We start from the raw sequence: 22001 nt of genomic DNA, 5'->3' as shown, positions 1-22001 counted from the left end.
GCAAAAAATATGAGTCAATATATTATACTAATAAACAGTGATAAAAGATTCGATTTACTTGAATGAACCTAATAAAATAGTTTCAAAGTATTTAAAGCAAACATCAACAGAAAAAGGAGGAGAAACCGACAATTCCACCATCATACAGGGGGAATTTTACCCTAATTCTTAAAAGATCAAGCACAGGAAAACATCAGCAAAGGGTTCATTAACACAACGAATGAGCTTGCCCTAGTGACATATGTACAATGTTGTACCCAACAACTGGGGAATATATCTTCTTTTCAAGAATCCAGGGAATTTATGGAAAATGGTCATATCTGAGCAATGAGACTCGAGTGTCTATCTTCTTTCTAATATTTGGCCACACATGAACAGTGGTTTCCTAAAACTCCAAGAACAGGAAAAGGAAAGGGGGAGAAAGCAAGACAATCCTCAGGTGTCAGAGAGGAGACAAGAATTGTGGTATCTGCAGTGATAAGCAGGGGAATTTCAGCTTGATCAGATGCCACCTGATATCTCCAAACACTGAATTGTTTACAGGTCTCTTAAAGGTGATGACTGCTTATACAATATTATTATTACTCTGCTGGGGACAGTGGGGGGAAAAGTACTCAAAATGAATCCTAGTGCTTTCTCCGACAGCTTGAATTACTTAAACCCTTTATAGAACTATTCAGCTGAGAAAAGCAAAATGGCTTAATCATTGAGTAATAACAGGTTCAACAGTTACAAGAGAAAAACCAGAAATAAATAAAAACTATTTTTATTTTTGGTCTAAAAGTTCTGAGTCAGGCTGTGTAGAACTGTATTCTGAATATAACATTCAAAATCCAATCACTTCAAACAATCTTCAATGTAAACTACCCTAGTTGAAGCCACCAACAAGTCTCACATAGATTATTTCAACAGCTTCCAAGTAAAAGCCATTTGATAATATGGCCTCCAAGACCCTGCTTGACTCCTGCTCTCTCTGACTCATTCTTTTACCATGCTGCCTTCTGCCACTCCCCAGAGCCAGGCATCCTCAGTCCTCTGTATTTGCTGTTCCCTCTGCCTAATATACTCCTTCCCCCAGACCACTCACATGGTTATTCCCTCACCTATATCACCTTTACAAAAGATGTCACTTTTCCAGGGAGGCCTTCCCTGACCGCTTTTCAAAAATTCAACTGTCTAACCTTACCCAATACCCCCCATCATCCTCTGGTTTATTTTTTTCCTTAGAAAGAAGATATCATGGGGCGCCTGGGTGGCTCAGTGGATTAAGCCGCTGCCTTCGGCTCAGGTCATGATCTCAGGGTCCTGGGATCGAGCCCCGCGTCGGGCTCTCTGCTCCGCGGGGAGCCTGCTTCCTCCTCTCTGCCTGCCTCTCTGCCTACTTATGATCTCTCTCTCTGTCAAATAAACAAATAAAATCTTTAAAAAAAAAAAAGAAGAAAGAAGATATCATTATGTCTTCCACTATATATAAATATTATTGACTACTATCAGCACAAACACTAGAATGTCAGCTCCAGGAAGACAAAGATTTTGACCATTTTGTTCTCTATCTCCAGCACCTTGAATATTTCTGGCAAATAATAAGAGCTCAAAACGTATGTGCAAAAGAATGAATTACTGAATCAGTATATTCATACCTTAGATTTGAAAAGGTAAAACAATTAAACTGGAGCTGAATGGTTTCTTAAAGAGCTCCTTTAAGGATTCTATGACCCTGTAATTTAAAATTCTTTTTAAATTTTCTCTTGTATCAAGAGGTAGGCAGATGTGAAACTCTGGTTAACAGTAATAAAAGCCAAGAGTCATTCAGTCATCAATATTAACTTCTAAAATTTGACTAAAAGCAATACATATATATATTTTTTTTAAATCAACTTTACCTTCCAGTATCAAAGCATATATTATTTGTTTTCAACATCAGAGGTGAGAAAGGTCCTCAAATTAGAAGTCTTTGGGAGAAATTCAAGAACATTCTATATCAGCTTCCGCAAATGTACTTCCAAATGTATCTCTCTGAGTAGTAATAGCCTATTTGACCTGTACCCTCAAATTATTTAGAAAGCTTTCAATTAATTTTTCTCTGAGTTAAAAATAGCTACTTAGTATATAATCCCTAGTATGAAAGTCATACATTTTCTACAATGTAATCACAAACACCAACAATTACAGTAATGTTCATAAATTTGCTATCAATAAATATTCTGTTTCCTTAATAAAATATTTAAGCCCAGTTTATTTTCATATTGCATATTAATCCATTTATATGCCCAAAGCACAAATAAAATGCCTCGAATGAAAATCATGGCACTTTTTGCTGAGAGGAGAAGTCATAAACATGTATCATAAAACAAGTTATTTAATAAAGTTGTAATATTTAGTTTATTAATCAAAATCAATTTTTAAAGACCAAGATAAAATGTTTATTTGTTAAGACAGCTCCTGTAGGAAACTTGAGAACTTTGTACTCACCTCTAGATTTTCACCATCTGAACTGTCCTTTGTTTTAGTTGCAGGAGGAGGAGAAGACACTGGAGGAAGAGGGCTGGTTATAATTTGGGAGCTGAAAAGATAAAGGAGATATCGCTGATATGTCAAGAATTCTGTCTGTAAGAGAAGAACACTTTTTTTTTTTTTAGCACAGTTCACCTCAGTTGTGTCTGATTAAAGCATCACTTCTAAAGTGTGTTCTGTGCAACACTAGAGTCACGTTACATCCTAGAAAAAGCCTACAATCAAAATATATGGGTAACAGCCTCTTGGAAGATTTTTGTGCAACCTGGTATATTATAGGTTTTTGGTAAGTACTGCAGTCTTTTTAAAAGCCCATTTTAATTTAAACCAGCATCTCCCAAACATATCTGGCCATAAGACCATCCCATCCTCTTTTATCTTTTTAAAAACATAAACTAGTAACCAGCAGACCATAATTTGGGAAATACTGGGCTACATTTCACATCTTATCATAAAATCTTAAAAGACTTTTAGTAAAATATTCTAGGTGGCATAAGGGAGGGGGAAGGTAAATAAGCAAGCATGACTAGAGACTGAAGGCCTCCAATGTACAATGGGAGACAAAGTAATGGGGTATCTTCTCTTAAAAACAGAAAAATATAAAGCAGCCTAGAGAAGAAAAAATGGTATTTCCCATTTTTCAGTTCTTCATCAAATAAATACAGATGATAAAAACAGCAGAATCATAATCATAATGAAAAATTCAGAAATACAATCCAGCTCATGTGATAATTATAATAGTTGGAGTAATTGAGGAAACCTGAATTCTAGACCTCATCTGTCATTAACAAATCTCATGACCTTCACAACATAATTTTTTTATTATTAAGCCTCAGGTTTCTCACCTAAAGGTTCCTATTTATCTCTAATTTTAAGACTTCATGAAAAACAAAATGGCAATACATAAACGACGAGCTTTGAAGTCAACTCTACCATTTGCAGGATAGAAGACTCTGGACAATTAACCTCTTGTTCAGTCCTCCATCTCTAAATTAGGGATATGAACACTTACTTGAGAGGATTAGTAAAATGAGTTAATGTATGTGTACCACCTCACAGTGTTTGCTACAGAGGTGTGAGTTCTTAATTGTTATTATTGTTAATAGTTTTAAATTCACGTACCATGATATTTTTTAATTGTAACTACTAAGGTGAAAAGTAGCCAATAAAACATACAATAAAATATTTGAGCCCACTAACATGCCCCATCCTTCTCTTTATTTTTGCTTGAACAATAATAGTATCTAACCCTGAGCAGTATCCTAAAGGCTTTATGTATATTAACTCATTTAATCTTCCAACAGCCCTCAAAGATCAGTTACTATTATTATATCCCCATTTTTAAGATGAGAAACTGGGGCCACACAGAAAATATCCACCTTCCACAAGTTTACACAGCTAGTAAGTGGCAGAGTGAAGATTTTCACTTAGGTATTCTGACCCCACAGCCTGCAAAACACTGTGCAATATAGTAATTTGTGTTCTCTAAGTGCACACACCATAGTCATTGGTAAAACTTTAAACTCAGTACCAACGAGGGTTTGGTACATCTGGGGAAAAAGGAAAGGAGAAGAAATCTGAAAAGGGGGGAGACTATTAGATTTGAAAATAAGTCCTCCTGGATATCCATACCTATCTAATTCTGCAGAATTTATTCCAGAATTTGACACACTCTCTGACACTGAACCCTGACTATCCTTCTTGGTAGGTTCTAATCCATTCTTTATGTCATCAAAATTTTCATATTTGAGAGCTTGGACCAGCTGTAATAGGTACATCAACAAATCCTGGAAAACAAACACAAAAAATAAGCTAATATTAGAAAAACAAATGCAACAGGATTATAGACATCATTTATTCCTAAATATCAAGAGAACAGTTTAGTTTCATCTACCACTTATCAGCTGCGTTACCTTTGGCAAGTTATAGGTTACTTAAGCTCTTGGTGCCTCACTGGGTCCTCATCTATAAAATGGACATAATTATATATACCTTAGAGATCAGTTGTTAGGATTAAATCAGTTAATAGAAGAAAATCATAGAATAGTGCCTGGCACAAAGTAAAATGACCAATAAATGCCTTGTTTATTTTTTTTTTAATTTTAAAGATTGTATTTATTTATTTGGAAAAGAAAGACAGTAAGAGAGCAAAAGCAGGGCGAGGGGCAGAGGGAGAGAGAGAAAGAAATAGGCTCCCTGCCTGAGGTGGCTTGATCCCAGGACCCTGAGATTATGACCTGAGCCAAAGGCACACACTTAAGAGACTGGGCCACCCAGGTGCCCCTAAATGCTTTGTCTGAAGTAATATGCAAAAAGCAAAGCAAAAAACAAAAACAAGGATTAAGATGGTTCATGTAAAATTAAGAAATTAAAGAAGGATCCTTTTTTCAACAACAGATCAGATAACAGCATTTTATGTCTATGATTTTGTAAGAAACTCCAAATTTTCAAGACTTAAAAGACTTTCTATTTCATAAGCTTTTCTGCTTAGGATTTTTTTGAATCTTGAGTTCTTCCCCTCCACCCCCCACACCCGAAAGTTCAGGTTTTGGACAATTTGGGTTACTTCTTAAATGAGAAATCCTATAAAACAGACATTTTAATTTTAACACTCTTGGTTAAAGAAAAAATTTACTTTTCTGCCAACTAGCAATAATGGCTTAAAGAAAATAAAACCTAAGACTAAATTTCCCATGCTGCTATTGACAATCAATGGGATAATTAGAACTCAAAGTGTTAACAAAGTATTTTTACTTTTCTGAGTTTTCCTGTAATGTAAAAAGACTCTTCAGGTTTAATATTTTGGATGGAAATTGGTGCGACTGGGTGGCTCAGTGGGTTAAAGCCTCTGCTTTCGGCTCGGGTCATGGTCCCAGGGTCCTGGGTTCGAGCCCCACGTCGGGCTCTCTACTCATCAGGGAGCCTGCTTCCCTCTCTCTCTCTGCCTGCCTTTCTGCCTACTTGTGATCTCTGTCTGTCAAATAAATAAATAAAATCTTTAAAAATATTAAAAAAAATTTTTTTAAGTATTTTGGATGGAAATGTTTCCTGTCATACTCTCTATAAATGTCATACTCTCTTGGCCCTTCCCAATGACTGTTAAGAAAATTCCAAAAATCTCATTTTAAAAATAATTACAAACTGAAGAAATTCACAAAACTCAAAACATGTCTTATAAGTATCATTACTGTTGCATTTACGTTGTCACTCACCTAGTTAACACCTCAAAACTCATAATTAGATAATTTTTGAGACTTGGTAACCACACCTCAATCTCAGTCTCCTCTTTAAGCCCACAAACCAAATAAAATCCCCTGTCAAAACTTGAGGGCCCACACTTTCCGTCACTATTTGTAACAAATACAGAATTTGTATTTATTTGCTAAATTATTTACTCTTGGTCTTCTCCAGTTTATTACAAACGTCATGAGGACAAAGACCACTTCCAACAACCTGTTTTCCTTTATTTAATACCATACTATACATTTTTAATAACTTTTTTCTTACATTAATATAGTTGACATTTTTATCATTTTCTAAATACTGACAAAGAATAACATACAAGATTTCACCATTAAATATGATTTTGTCACAAAAAAGTTAAATGAAAGGTTAACAGGTTTATTCATCCATATTCAAATATACTGATATCGGTGGCCAGAAGAAATAAAATAACTCTGTATCAAAGCACCTCTATTGTGTTCTGCTTCTAAAAACCCTTTTTTAATTGGAGCATAAACATCTGATTTCCTACAATTCTTTTGAGGCTTATGACATCTAATAGCAATAGGCATGCTTTTTCTGAGAAAAAAAAGTGAATTAAATAACAGAAAATTGATTAATATATTTAATGACAAGCATCCTTCTCAGGAGGTAGAAGTAACTAAGTTTCACCGCTAGCCTTCCTTACCAAGGCATAAGGCATGCTTCAAAAATGCTGCTGAATATATTACCTGTTATGTTTCCTCACTGTAGAAGACTTAACCACATGAAATCAAAAAGGCAGTATCATTATTAAATTCCCTAGGAAGGAGGAATGCAGAAGAAAACCTTCCTCTTTTTAAGTCACTCATTACTATCTGATTTGTTGGCATGGTATTCTATAGTCAAACTCCTCTTCGCTTCATTTGTATAAAGTCTGTTTGTTCATTATACAGTCACATCTTGAAAAACATAAAATTCTTCTGAGCATGAAGGACATGAGCATCCGAGTAAAACAAAAGAAAAAAATCAGGTTTCCGACTGAGGCAATTCAGTAAAAATTTCCCAAGAGCTATAGAATATTATCTAGATAGTGATCACCATTCTTCTTGATAAAGTTAATTCTAATGCTTCAGAGTGCACAGGCAAAGTTCCATGTCAAAAATCGCTCACATACTTCTCATTTCTTATTGAATTAAGAGTAATTCTCCATATAGGCATTTATAGTTAGAAGGACATGGGTTCTGATCTTACTTCCTGAACAGCTAGCTACATACAACCCACATTCCTGTTAAAGTAAAATACTTTCTATTTTTCTTCTACTTTTCATTCTCTTTGCCTTTGCTCATACAGGTCTCTCTGCTTAAAATGTAACTTCATGTCCAATGGTGAAAATTCATTCTTCCTTCAATATCTATCTTAAATGCCACTTCCTCCTCAAATTCTATGGAGTATCTCTCTTTTTGAGCCACACAGCAATAAGAAATATGGCTTTTTAAAAATTCCTAAATAGAGTATCAGCAAATTAAACTCAGAAATGTATTCAAATATTGGGTAAAATTTATTTTTACAAACGTGTGGCTGCACATTAGGAAATTCACCAGCAGATTCCATATATAGCATATATTGTATGCGGATGTTTTCCAGACAGCACAATGCCATACACACAAAATATATTAAACCATCCAACATCTATAAAAACTAACAACAGAGATCAGTGAAGTGATTAGATAAAACATAAATATGAACACATAGTTTTGGGGCACCTGGGTAGCACAGTCGCTAAGCGTCTGCCTTCATCTCAGGTCATGGTCCCAAGGTCGTAGGATCGAGCCCCAAATCGGGCTCCCTTGCCCAGTAGGGAGCCTGCTTATCCCTCTCCTTCTGCCTGTTTTTCCCTCTCCTTGTACTCTCTCAGTCAAATAAATAAATAAAATATTAAAAAAAAAAAAAAAGCCCACAGTTTTTCATTTAACTAAGAGATAAAAGGGGTGAGGTAGTTCCTAACAGTAACAATAATTGTCAGGGAATAAATCCATTTTTTTAAAATGTGTAAAATTTGAAGATTTCAAGACTTAAATGAATACAAAAATCATGTCTCCAGGAAGGAAGATTTAATATCATAAATTTGTCAATTTTTTGTAACATAATATATAAGTTAAATATGATTCCACTTAAGATTCTGGTGGAGCTTTGGGGCATCTGGGTGGCTCAGTCGTTAAGTGTCTGTCTTCCGCTCAGGTCACGATCCCAGGACCATGATCTCAGGGTCCTGGGATCAAGCTCCGCATCGGGATTCCCTGCTTCTCCTTCTCCCACTTCTCCTGCTTGTATTCCCTCTCTCACTCTCTCTCAGTCAAATAAATAAATAAAATCTAAAAAAAGAAAAAAAAAGATTCTGGTGGAGTTTTAAGAAAATGAAAAAATTAATCTTAAATTCTTGGAAAGAAAAAATTATATAGAAAATTATAAAAAAGACGGGGCGCCTGGGTGGCTCAGTGGATTAAGCCGCTGCCTTCGGCTCGGGTCATGATCTCAGGGTCCTGGGATCGAGCCCCGCATTGGGCTCTCTGCTCCGCAGGGAGCCTGCTTCCTCCTCTCTCTCTGCCTGCCTCTCTGCATACTTGTGATCTCTCTCTCTGTCAAATAAATAAATAAAATCTTTAAAAAAAAAAAAAAAAGAAAAACAGGAAAAGGATTTGTCCAATCATACTTAATGTTATTGTGAAGAAACTGGAATTTTTTTAAAGTATGATACAAGTCCCCAAATAAAAGATTTATAGAGGATTATCAGGAAAATGTAAAAGGAATGTGTCTCTTGGCCTAATAATTCCAATATAAGGTACTTCTTCAACAATACAGAGAAATAGATATATAAGTCTGTTCACTAAAATACAGTATAGCAAAAGAATACAAATAACATACAAATCAAAAGGAGCTGACTGGTTAAATAAATTATAAATTAAATTTGCAATAAAATACTATGCTGCTGTTTAAAAAAATAAGGTAAATCTTTAGGTGTCCATAAAATCTAGAAACACAGTGGGGTTTTTTTGCAGATTGAACAAGTCCTTGACACCATTTGCCTTGATATTTATTTGCCCATGTTTCCAGACTTCATGGAACCAAACACATTGTTGATAATGAGAAAATGTCCAAGATTATACTGCTCAGTTAAGAAGGTGAGTTTTTAACAATATAAATGATTTTAGTATAAAATTTACATAATACCAATATCCTGCAATTTTTCTGCATGTGTATGAGTACAGTTTTCAAAACTATGACCCACATAATCTTTCCTCATAGCTGTCAAGTGACATAAGCAGCAATTACGATTATTTTTTTTTGGATAGGAAACAGAATAATATAAGATGTTCCCAAAGACATATATTTAGGTACACAGAGTCAGAGAAAAGATAAAATTCATCTTAATATACACCAGTAGTAACAGAATTAAAAGACTTTTTTTTAGCTGACTATATACAATTTATTACGGAACTAAGTTCAGAGAAAAGAAAATCAAGAGATAACTTAACCATCATACTATTTATGCTATCTAGATCTCTAAAACCTCAAAGGGCACCTGGGTTGCTCAGGTCATGATCTTAGGGTCATGAGGGCGGGGCTCCTACCTAGTCCCTCAACCTGCTCCATTCAGCCAGGAGTCTGCTTCTCTCCTTCTCCTCCTCCCTCTGCCCCCCCCCCCCACCACCCACATGCTCTCTCACGCAAGCTCTCTCTCTCTCTCAAATAAATTAATAAATCTTTAAAAAAAAAAAAAAGACCTCAAAAAACTAACATATTCTGCAATTTAAATTGTACACAATGCTTCTACCATTATCCTCTATCTCATAATAAAAATTATAAAATGGTCTAGGAATAGTTCAGTACCTACACGAATATGGCTATCACCACAGACAATCAAATACTTAGTTTAGCTTAAGACAGACAATAAAAAATGAGGACTTAAATTTTTCTATTTAAATTCTGAAACCACATTGAGAGGCTGTCTTGACTACAGCCCAGAGGCTTTTAGCTAAACTCTGATGCATGTCAAACATAGAGAATTAATGATTTTAGTTAAATTTCTAATGAATTTCAAAATAAATATTTCAGTATTTCCACATTTCAATTTTTACTTGTGATACGGTAAAGACAATGAGGAAGAAAGATAATATGCTGAATCACAATGCTTAGGATTGCTCTTTAACAGGAAAGTGAAAAACATCCTATTCCAATAAAATTATACAATATCTGAGACTTGCCTCCAAATAATCCAGTGGAGGGTAGGGAATGGAGAAGAGGAAATAAGTGGTGTTACAGCTGAAACAAGACCAGCTATGAGTTGGCAAATGCTGAAGGCAGGTAAATTATATGTGAACATTCACTGCACTATTTATTGTTTACATTTTACAATAATTAAATACAGACATACAACAAACTTATCGACCTTAGTAAATGCTGTGTTTGCCACTATGAATTCAAAATTATTTTTTTTAAAAAGATCTTTGATGTTAGTTGTTCTATGGGGTCAACATTCACATATTTTATATGATATATATATCATATAAATATATATATAACATGAGATATACATATGACATATGAGATATACACACACAGACACACACGCATATATATATACACATATACATATATGTATGTATGTATGTATGTGTGTGTGTGTATATATCTATATATCTATATAAATATAGATATATATATATATATCTCTTAAGGCTTGAAAAGCGTTATCTCATATCCCATAAGTCCTGCAAGCTAGCATAAACTATTAGGTTACGTTTGGAAAAGACATCCACCATATAAAAATTAATAAGTAAAAACAAAATTGCTGGATTACTCTATCTTATTAGCAATGACTAAAATTCAAAATCTAGCAATGCTTTGTGTCAACATAGAGTGTTCCTCCTTCCCTGGTGGCTTTATATGTATATAAATAGCCAGCATAAAGCTTGCAGTCTTTGCTTTCCAGAGGATTCAAAACCACCTTCAGGAAATCTACATATACATGTAATTGTCAGCAGCTGAAAGTTTAAAGGAGAAGTTTGAAGGAGAATAAGATGACCATGCATCTCTATGCTTTAAAGGCCCCAAGGGCTTTTCAAGGCTGCAATTAAATGTGGCTTGTTGTATACTGACTGATAGAGGGGATCTCAATTATTCCCTAGCTGGTGCTGCATTAAACCATTTTTCATTAGAATTCTTTTTTCCAGACAGAGCAATACAAGCTCTGCTGCCAGGTAAATGTCCTGGGAGAGATTGTCCTATCATGTAACAGATCAGGAAGTAAATTTTCATTTCACAGAAGAGTCCTTGGAGAAATATTTTAATTTTACTTCTGAAAACACACCTAGTATATCCTCTTCCCTTCTAAAAATCTCTCTCTCCCTCCCTCCCCACACACCCCCCTACTCCTCCCTTAAAGACACACACACACAAACACACACACACACGCATAGAGGTGGTGGGGATATGCTATAGGAGTCTATAATCAGGCTCTAGTTTAAAATGTACCCAGTTTGGGCCACCTGGGTAGCTCAGTTGGTTGAGCGATTGAATAGATCTTAACCCAGGTCTTGATCTCAAGGTCATGAGTTCAGGCCCGGCACTGGACTGGGCATGGAGCCTACTTTAAAAAAAAAAAAAAAAAGTATCCAGTCAAAGAGGAGTAATGAACAACAACGTACCTCATCATCTGCTTGCCGCAACCGGGCAACAGCATAACGCCTCACTGTTGGATTGGTGTAATGGGAGGATAACAGCTCCAAGGAGTCCTCCACATCCATTGGCTTCCATTTTCCCAGAAGTTCCAATGCCTGTTTGGCCTCCTGAGGTAGATCCCAATTAACACATTTCAAGAACTTTGTCAAAGCCTAAAATCAGAAAAGATTTCGAAATTAGAAACAACAGCCTATCACCTCGGGTAAGAAGGTCAAGGGTGACTAGACAGAGTTTCACTTGGTGCTGATGGCAGAGCCACGGAGTTGATGAGAGACTCCTTGTGTGATCACTAAACATAGTTATGCATATGATCCTAGAAAAATTCTACGGGACAGAGAAAAAAAAGAAATACATTCCCTGTAAACTTTACATTTTTCAGGTTAAACCACTTATAGAGCACTATGAATTTTTAAGTTTCTTTGGCTTTTCATTTCCCTTTTTCATTTTAAAATAGTACAGGCCTTAAGACATGGAAATAAAGAGATGAGGCATATTCTCATGAGATGCCTTAAAGACAATCTTCATTTTAAAACATCAATATGTGACACAAAACACTGCAGCCAACGAATGAAGAGTCCAAAGTCAAGTGAGGGTAGAATCCCTAACACTAACCTCACTCTCGAACATCTCCCCAGACCACTGGGTTTCCTACACACTCACACATGAGGGCTCAAACTAAACATGTACAGCTCTTACACAGAGAAGTAATTATTTAAAAAGACAGCCAATCAAAAACCCCACAGAAAGAAGCATATAGACAAATACAGAAGCAGCAGCAAGTATTCTATGATTCAGCTGCACGTTCATGGTGTCCTTCTGGAACCTCAGACAGGCAGCATATATTTCACAGGATCGTCCAGGTAAGTAAATGACCTTGGAGCATTACACTCATGGTTGCATACATAATAAAGGCTCTTTTAAAAAGGTTGAATACTTGTTTTCCATAAGGAAAAAGAAAAAAAAAAAAGATCTCTATTGTCACATCTTTCTACTGAGAACACTTTTCAGGCTGATCCCATTTTCTTCTTTCCCATGACTTCATCTTTTGAACAAAGATAACTTTAAAATTTTAAATTCCTACTCTGCCCAACTAAATCCTTTCATTAGTAAACTATCAAGTTCTCAAGAAAATGTCTTTTTGGACAATAAAACACAATTACTGGTTAGTATGACATAAATGAACCTTGATGCCCATCACCTAACTTACTCTTAATTTAACTAAATTAAGCAAAAAAGCACAATGGAGATTATCTAGTCCATGGCTCAAAGTGTATATCATCTCAGTTAAGTGGCTTACCTATCACCTCAAAATGGTGGACAATCTACATGCAAAATCCACATATCTTGAGTATGGCATAGCTTTCTAGCTAAGAGCCTTAATAACAGCTTCACTTCTAATCATTTCATACAAACTCTCAGAAGCTCAAGTTAGAAGTGCTGTTAGAATGACTCTCCAACTATCAACAGAAATTCATCTTCTAAAATCCCTGCCAAAAAGAGACCTAATATTTAAGTAATTTCAGTGACTAATTTCCAAAGCACCCATTCTTTTTATGGACAGTGAAGCCATTTTTATTTTTCAACTGTAATGTACCAAAGACAAATGTGTTTTCATATAACTTCTTCCCAGTAATCAGTTTAAATGGGAAGAATGAGAGTAAATTTAACCCCACCACATGGACAGCTTTTCTAACAGTTGATGATGACTGCCATATGGTTACAGTGTGGTTTCCTATTTATAAAAACAAACAAACGAAACCAATATACAAACATAACAACAAAAGCTTGGCTTCTTTCCCAAAACTGATACTTTTCACCACAATCCTCTAACTCTCATTGAGCGACCTTTCATTCTCTTACTATGTTTCAACCAAGCTAACCTATTTTTTACATGACTTTGTCTAACTCCAATCTCTAAGCTCTTCACCCAAATGGTAGTGTCCTCTTCAAGGCCAGCTTGTCAAAGACTCAACTTTTCCAGTAAGTTTTTAGCAACCCTGAGCTCTTCCTTTAGTAGCTGCCTTAATTTTACTCTCTTCATTCAAACAATGTTCTTTTAATTTGGCAGAAATTCTTACCTCTACAATTGGAGCCTGCATTGCACAAGACTGGCTATCCATTTCTTCTGTACCTTCCATGTGCCATTTAGCACAGTGCTCCCTTCTCCATGTAAGAACACAGACCACCCTTCTAAATTATTCCATGCATTTATTTTTCACTTTTAAAATGTATTTCTATGTTGAATGTCGAAACAAAGCAGTATTTCTTAAATAACTACAACGAAAAATTTTCCATTTCACAGCACATCAGCAGTCTTAATAGAAATGTGTGGATATGTACTTATAAGCAAATCTCATTGCATGCTGATGTACTCAATTCAATAACTGAAACAATCTCACCCCCAGATTCTCAGATTTACATATTTACTAGTAAGATTTATAGATCATGCTGCTGCCAAGGAACTTAAGGCACTGTACAAAAAAATTCACAACTTTATAATGCTAAACGTCACAAATGTAAACAAAGAGGTAGTAGAATCAAGAAGGAAACAAGGAGAAGAGAAAAGAGAAAGGCAGGAAGTGCAAGAATTGGAGGCAATAATAATGATGATACTTAATCTCTGGCCCTTTAAAGATGCTGTACTGACGTAAAGGTACAGGATTCAAATGACACAATTTTATCCTTAGAGTTTCCACAGATAACTGGAGAGTACAGGCTTTAGAGCCAGAGTGTTTGGGGTCAAATCCTAATTCCCAACACCACCAATGGAGCAGATTATTTAACTTTACATAACATATAAGGTTGTGGTAATGATTAAAGTTACTGAGTGTAAATGTTTAGAACAGTACTTTGTATATAATAAATATAATAAATATTTGATGTTATTTTATCTGATATTGTTATTCTATTTGACGTTGAGTCAACATCAAATGTTAATATTTACACATTTATTGCCATGTTTCAAATTAATAGGAATATTATATTAACCTCCCCTCTGATCTTAGAACCTCCCACTACTATCTCCAACTCTTAGAATCATATTCACAATCACTTCGGAGATGAAAAAACTACATTTACCATACATATATGTCTAGTTTTAATGTCTACTGAGTAAGTTATTGGAAATTTCTAATTTGTTGCTAAAGAGAAACCCATTCCTCTACTCAGAACACTTCTGACAACAAATGTGGTTTTCCACACCCAACAATTCCTTAATTTTCTGAGGACAGTAACCAGGTGTCCCACAATCTAACTCAGTTTGAAACTACCTGGAATTACTGAAGATTCCATAGATTAAAGAGTCAGTCTCACAAAACTGCTTCCCATTTCAGATGTCAATTGCAAATTTTGGGTCACCATGTTGGCCACACTTCTGTCTGACTTAGGTACAAATCAAAAGTTACCAACAACACATTCCTCAGTTTCAGGAATTTGCTCTAACAGCTCACAAAACTCAGAGAAATATTTTACTTATTATTGCCAGTTCACTCTAAAGGATATAAAATGAATAACAAGATGAAAAAGGTATATTGGGCAAGGCGTGGAAGGATCCCAGGCAAAGGAGCTTCTGTCCCTATAAAAGTCGTAGGTATGCCACTCTCCTGTCACATGCATGCATTCACCAACCCAGAAGCTCTACAAACTCTGTCATTATAGGATTTTATAAGAAATTCCTAGTCCCTCTCCCAGAGGTTAGGGGGTAAGGGTGAAAATTCCAACTCTCTAATCACTTGATTGGTTCCTCTAGCAACCAGCCCCCTCAAGCAAGAGTCACCTTATTAGGAAAAACTCCAGTATGGTTGAAAGGGACTTATCATGAGTAACAAAAGACACTCCTCTGATCCCTACCACTTAGGAAATTCTCAGGGCTTTAGAAACTCTGTGCTAAAGACAAAAACCAAATATATATTTCTTATAATATGACAATATCACACTGGTACTTCTAAAACTTAGACTGAAAATTAAAAATATCTCCTCATCCTGCTCCTTCCATTTGCCCCATTTCCATATTTTAGGCACTCAAGACAAACTCCTGGGAGGTGTCACCAAGTTATTTTATACATTCTCCTCTCCTTCCCTTGCCCTCCAATATCACTCTTAAAATTATACATGAACCTCCTAATTAGGTCTCTTTTTCATTCCTAGATCTGCTCCAATCCACCTTGGCTTGACTTCCTCAAAACAATTATTTCTTAAGACACATTCTGCTGCTGTAGTGGTTTGTTTCCTACTGCCAGTGAATTCCAACTCCCAGGTGTAGAATTCAAGGCTCAAATGGACTCCATCTTTTCTGTTTCTAAAACATTCATACAAGTTTTTGTCTCTGAACCTAACACATTGCCTTACTCATGCTTTTCTTCCCCATGAAAAACTATCATCAAATAAAAATATCATCGAAGTTTATTCAAACTTCAAGACCAATCTTTGCTCTGTGAAACTTCCTTCATATCACAGCACAGTGAGTTTATTCTACTCCACATTTCTATTATAGCAATTACCTAAATGTTTATTAAGAGAGTAACCTTTAGGGGCGCCTGGGTGGCTCAGTGGATTAAGCCACTGCCTTCGGCTCAGGTCATGATCTCAGGGTCCTGAGATCGAGCCCCGCATCGGGCTCTCTGCTCCGCAGGGAGCCTGCTTCCTCCTCTCTCTCTGCCTGCCTCTCTGCCTACTTGTGATCTCTCTCTCTGTCAAATAAATAAATAGAATCTTTAAAAAAAAAAAAAAAAGAGAGTAGCCTTTAATCAATTACATGCTTATGCTTCTCCATTTTAACTGTGTAGAAATATTATTAACCTAAAACAGTTTTAATTTATATGAAGACAGAGAAATGGTATTTTGAAGCCCAGAGTCCTGAACGATACTAGGCCAAGAGTGGTAACAAATGCTTTCTGAACTGAATTTATTACTGCTATGGTTCGTCATCAATTTCTTGACAGGAAGCACAAATATGATTATTGTCCTGATGCCACTGTCTCAGGAGCTACCTCAGAAACAGCCTCACTGAACATTCAGTGCATCACTATTATCTTTACCACATGTGACTCTTCTTACTGCTTTTTCCCTCCAAAGATAATAAAAAGCCATTAAGAAAGTTATTTTCAATTAATATTTTTATAAGCAGAAGCCATTTACCACTGACTCATTTCCAAAGTTACAATATTCACATTTTGGATTTCATAAAAATAAGTCACTTCCTACATAGTATGGACCACAAATTTAAAAATTCTTCCTAAATGTCATTGGTTTGCTAGACAAAGTGGTTATTGTGAACTTTTTAGGTGCAATATCAAATCCAGACTAGATGGTTTTCATCCAAAGTACTTAAGACAGGTCATTTAGAAAAAAATAGATGGGAAGACGAAATTTAATTAAAAAGTAATAAGAAACGTAACTTTGTAAGAACTAATTTCTATCAACTTGTTTTCTGAGTACTGTTTTCTCTCCAGGAAATCTTTTCAGCCCTGGGGCCCAAATGCCGAATAACCTAAATCAGTTTCGGAGAAACTGACACTGAAAGAATTTCTTTGTATAAATAAATTAAGGGACAGGGGTATCAGAGTATTTGTTTTCTACAAAACCCATTTTAAATTATTACAAAGATACAAATGCAGCTGTGTGAATAATTCCTCTGGTCACTTCAAGGCCAATATATATATTTAGTTTACTGAAAAGTGCTTCCCAAACATTAAAAAATATTGTTTGCTCTACTCTAGTGATCATAAGAATCCTATAATATGTCCTGAGAATTGAAGTTTCATCACCCACCTTTCGAAAACTTGAAATCAACTAGTTAAATGAAACTTGTCACACACTTTATATCACTTGAGCATTTTATTTCTTTTGCACATATCTAGAAGTAATTGAATTTCAGTGAGAAGTGACTACTTGTTTAAACAAACAATTTTTCTTGCAAGCCTTTCTATCTAAGGCAGTTCTGCTCTGTAAATCTTTTCTATGCTTCTTAAACCCATACATTCTAACAGGTTTAATTCAATATCTCACTGAGTATTTTAGAAAACACTGTGGTTAATTCAAGATGCAATTTCTGGGACCAAGGTTATTCTTCATTTAACTGAATATCATGTACTAACTCAATCTTTTAATAAAACACAGAATCACACCCTGAGTTTTTATTGATGAATATTTCCCTTTTTGCAGTGATGATGAGAATAACACTCAAAGTTATACTAAATTTAAAATTATTCTCTCACTTGTTAAGGACATAAAGAAGAGTTAATATGACTTATCTACAAAGAATTTCCCAAGGCATCAATAAAAGATAAAGAAGAAAAGCTGAAGAGTTAAGATGAACTGCAAATGAATTTTTATCTTTACTTCAGAAACTAAAAGAAATGCAATTGTTTCAGAAAAACAAGTTCAACAAAGTAGCTAAAGACTGTCTCATGAGATTGTAGAACATATTCCTTCATTCTCATAGAATTATATAATAGCTTTCTGACAGATATTCATTTTCCTAACACTTCTATGTTTTGTCCCCAACACGTTTCAGAATGCCTGCTCAGGCACATGCATGATGTTGCAAATATTTTCCCTACAATCCACTTTTCTACAGCTTCACTGACTGAGTTCGCTTCTAACTCAGAGATATGAGCACATCAAGAGGTAGCACCTGTAAGTTCTGTGCTGCTGCACAGGTCTCCTCATCTGTAGAAGACCAACATTAACGCTGATATTCTGGGGTTGTTGTGGGACTAAAAAGATCCCTGGCACACCGTGGCTGGTGAATCGATACTGGTTACTACTATCTTATCTTTAGAGTTAATCCTAGAACCTATGTTCTAAGAATTGACAGGCTACTTTAAGTATGAAAAGAGACTTAAAAGTTCCCAATTATTTCATCAACTCATATTAAATATGAAAAACCACAACTCAGACAGGTGACATGATTGACCAGCAGTCAAAAAGCTTCTTAGTGGCAATAGTAAGACTCAGAACCAAGTCCCCAGACCCAAATCTAGTGCTAATTTTTCATAATTCTCTCTTCAGAAACGTCATCATCTCCTTGGTTTCATTAAGAAAAGCAAATGTCTAGGGGCACCTAGGTGGCACAGTCAGTTAAGTGGCCGAATCCTGATTTTGGCATAGGTCATGATCTCAGAGTTGTGAGATTGAGACCTGCATCAGGCTCCATACTCAATGCTGAGTCTGCTTGAGATTATCTCTCTCCCTCTCCCCCTGTCCTCCTCTCTATTCATACACGTTCTCTCTCTCAAATAAATGAATATATCTTTAAAAAAAAAAAAAAAGGAAAGAAAAGAAAATGTCTCATTCTAACCTTGCCTCCTGCATGCCAAGATGGATGCCACTCCACAAACTCAATTTACACATTTCAAATTACATTTCTCATACTCTCTCTCTAGCTATATCTCCTCCAAAATTCTATAGTCCCTTTAATAACACAAATAGTTGGCTAGTCATCTAGGCTCAAAGAGGTGAGAACAATGAAGACAGAAGTGAATCATCATTCACTCTGCATCTACTAAGTGCCAGGTTCTTGGCCAGTTTATTCACCAGTATTACCTCCCCTGTGAAGAAGGGCTGGCATCATTAGAAAATTGAGGAAACCAAGCTTCCAAAGCAATTCTCCTAACCTTACATAGTTAAGAATAAGTAGAAGTGCCAGAAACTGAACCCAAGTCTCTCTGACTTAACCCATTCAAACTATGCATGTATGCATAATCTGTGCACCAAGTAACTGGTACCTGTGTCTTTGTGCATATACCCTTTGTAATATTTAAAAAATAACGTATCATACATATTCACCTATATCATATTTTTAATTTGACAGTAACACTCTATTTCCATGGAAATTTAACTTCATCTTATTCATTAGCAAAAAGTTTACAGATAAATCAGATATATGAAAATATTCAAGATACTCACCTTTTCTTGATTAGTAAGATAATATCTAAACTTCCAAACAAGATCTTGTTCTTCATATGTAAGTTGCTTGGTTGGTGGATAACTCACAATAATCTACAACAAAGGAAAAAAACTACTTTTGTCAAATATATTCTTCCTATTTATTTCCATTTAATTAAAAATTTTTCATTTATTTAAATATTTCTATAGTAGAACTTTTATAGAAATAGGGAGAATGTACATGCAGCAGAGTAAAACTTAAATCTGCTGTACTTATTAGTCTAAAAAGAACATTATTGGAGTGCAGGGGGAAAAAAAGACGATATTTAAAAATTAACACTCCATATAAAAATCTGTAACCACAGAGCTCATTTCATTCAACCAAAAATAAACCAAATCAAAATAGCAAAAATCCCCTTTTAGATAACTGAGTTTATAAACAATAAACATTTCCCCTATGAAGTTAACACACACAATGCATTTGTGCACACCAAGGTTTCTCTGAGCCAATACTTTAGGGCCAGTTTCTAAGACCACTATATCAAGAAAGTATACACTATTTGTAGCTCTGCCTCCAGGGTTAATGTATTTTCTTAAAGCCCCAAAATGATTTAAAAAAACGAAAACTAGAGAAAAAACAAATCTGTTGAAATTACACAGATTTTATTACCCTGGGAAAAAAATATGCATCTGAATCACTTTCAAATGAGTGGCTAACATATCAGCTGTAACCAAATTACACATTCCTTTTTTTTTATATTAATACTTTATAAATTCTCTTACATTTAGTTGATCTCTTGTGGCAGCATTAGGTTTGAGATCATGGTCAGAAGGTCCACTTCTTAAACTCCGGGCAAGCTTGTGGTGTTTGCTCTCAACTAAATTCTCCTATAAATTATTTATAAATACTTATCAATAATGTAAGTTTCATCAAAAGGAAGTTTCAACAGCCAATTAGAAACGCAAAAATAAATAGTTGCTTACTCAAGACCACTTTATAACACTTAACATCTTATTCTTGGTACAACTTTTGTCCCCTATGTATTTTTTTTTTTTTAATACCTCATGTCAGGGTCATGATTTCATAGGTCCTGAGATTGAGCCTCAAACTGGGCTCAAACCCTGGCAGGAGTCTGCTTCAAGATTCTTTCCCTCTGTCCCTCCCCCTATTCTCTCTCTAAAATAAATAAATAAATCTTTTTTTAAAAAATGAATGAAAATTAATTTGAAAAAAAAAAATCACCATTTCGTGATAGGGAAACTAAACATGCCTTATGCTTCTCTAGTGCCATAATTAGCATTTGCCGTTCCAGCTTCTTAAAACATCTCCTAACACCCCCTATTCTCCATACAGTCAAGGTTTTCAGATCCTCTACACAGTCAGATAAAACCTTCACTCTAAAATCTTCCCTGACAACCCAGGCTAAAGCATTCCCTCTTTCTACGGGCTACTAGTGACCTTGTGATATCACTGTACTATCATCTTAGCAGTTTAACTTGCCAGTAGTGACTGAGGGCAGGGAAGATGACCATAATGGTTGAATATAAACATATTTGGTGTGAACTATTCTACCTATGGCCAAAATCATTAGTTTTAAACATACTGTCTATGCTTAAAGAGACTCATTTTACTTATTTTTGCATCTGTGAATGTCTTCTCGTCTTTCTCTTTTCAATTGTTTTTCTGCTTTGTCACTTGTTTTTAAGAATTCTCTATATATTAGATATTCATCCCTTTGTCTGTGATGTATGTCAAGAAAAGTGTCTTCAAGTTTGTCCACTGTCTTTTAATTTCGTTACAGTGTTTTGTTATGCAATTTTTTAATATGATCAAATTTATTAATTACCTCTTTTTTTTTTTAAAGATTTTATTTATTTATTTGACAGAGAGAAATCACAACTAGGCAGAGAGAGAGAGGGAAGCAGGCTCCCTGCTGAGCAGAGAGCCCGATGCGGGACTCGATCCCAGGACCCTGAGATCATGACCTGAGCCGAAGGCAGCGGCTTAACCCACTGAGCCACCCAGGCGCCCCTATTAATTACCTCTTCTACTGCCTCTGGATTTTGTGTCATTGTTAGAAGTGTTTCCCTACAATGAAAGTAAAGTACTCATAAGGCCTTGGTTTTTTTTTTAATACTTAAATCTAATCCCTGATCTATTTGGAATTTTTATCTATGATGTGAGGTATGGATCTAATTTAATTTTATCTTTGTCCAAATGGCTCATCATTAGTTCCCCAGTACATTTTCCAGTGATGAAATGTCACCTTTATGATATTTAGGATGTTTGTTTCCCAAAGATTCCCAAGTCGCCTTTTTTTCTAATCTTTTATACTCTTTCTCCCCTGTCTCTTCCTTTGATGTTGGAACATCAGTCATTACTTCCTGCTTTAATGACCTGTATTTACCTCCATTATCATGCTTTTATCTTCTAACATACTACTTTAAATTCACTTTGGTCTGATTAAGACAGTAACTAATCCAATTAGAAAATAAAAAATAAGAACAAAATGGTTCAGGGTGATGTCATGAGTTGTAAGTGTGAATATCATGGCATTATGCTACTAAAAGGATTTTTTGCCTGAAACTTTCTAAATTTGAAGTCATCAAATTAAACCACTGTTGCAAAGAATTCTTCCTGCTTCACATCCCCAAAC

General features: G+C 35.3%; 1 protein-coding gene across 1 annotated transcript in view; it reads right to left on the bottom strand.

The window, feature by feature from the left end:
• PIK3C3 (phosphatidylinositol 3-kinase catalytic subunit type 3) overlaps positions 1-22001 on the bottom strand; it is a 152742-nt gene that overhangs the window by 77904 nt on the left and 52837 nt on the right. The window contains exons 8-12 of the mRNA XM_046025885.1: positions 20128-20232; positions 19366-19458; positions 11424-11609; positions 4147-4301; positions 2473-2563 (exon numbers count right to left, since the gene is read on the bottom strand). Coding sequence (XP_045881841.1) covers positions 2473-2563; positions 4147-4301; positions 11424-11609; positions 19366-19458; positions 20128-20232 — 630 coding nt within the window. The remainder of the gene's footprint in view (positions 1-2472; positions 2564-4146; positions 4302-11423; positions 11610-19365; positions 19459-20127; positions 20233-22001) is intronic.

The sequence above is a fragment of the Meles meles genome, chromosome 12, assembly GCF_922984935.1.
Source record: "Meles meles chromosome 12, mMelMel3.1 paternal haplotype, whole genome shotgun sequence".
NCBI classification, from domain to species: Eukaryota; Metazoa; Chordata; class Mammalia; order Carnivora; family Mustelidae; genus Meles; species Meles meles.
The sequence above is the reverse complement of the archived record's forward strand: the minus strand, read 5'-3'. Positions and strand labels throughout refer to the sequence as shown.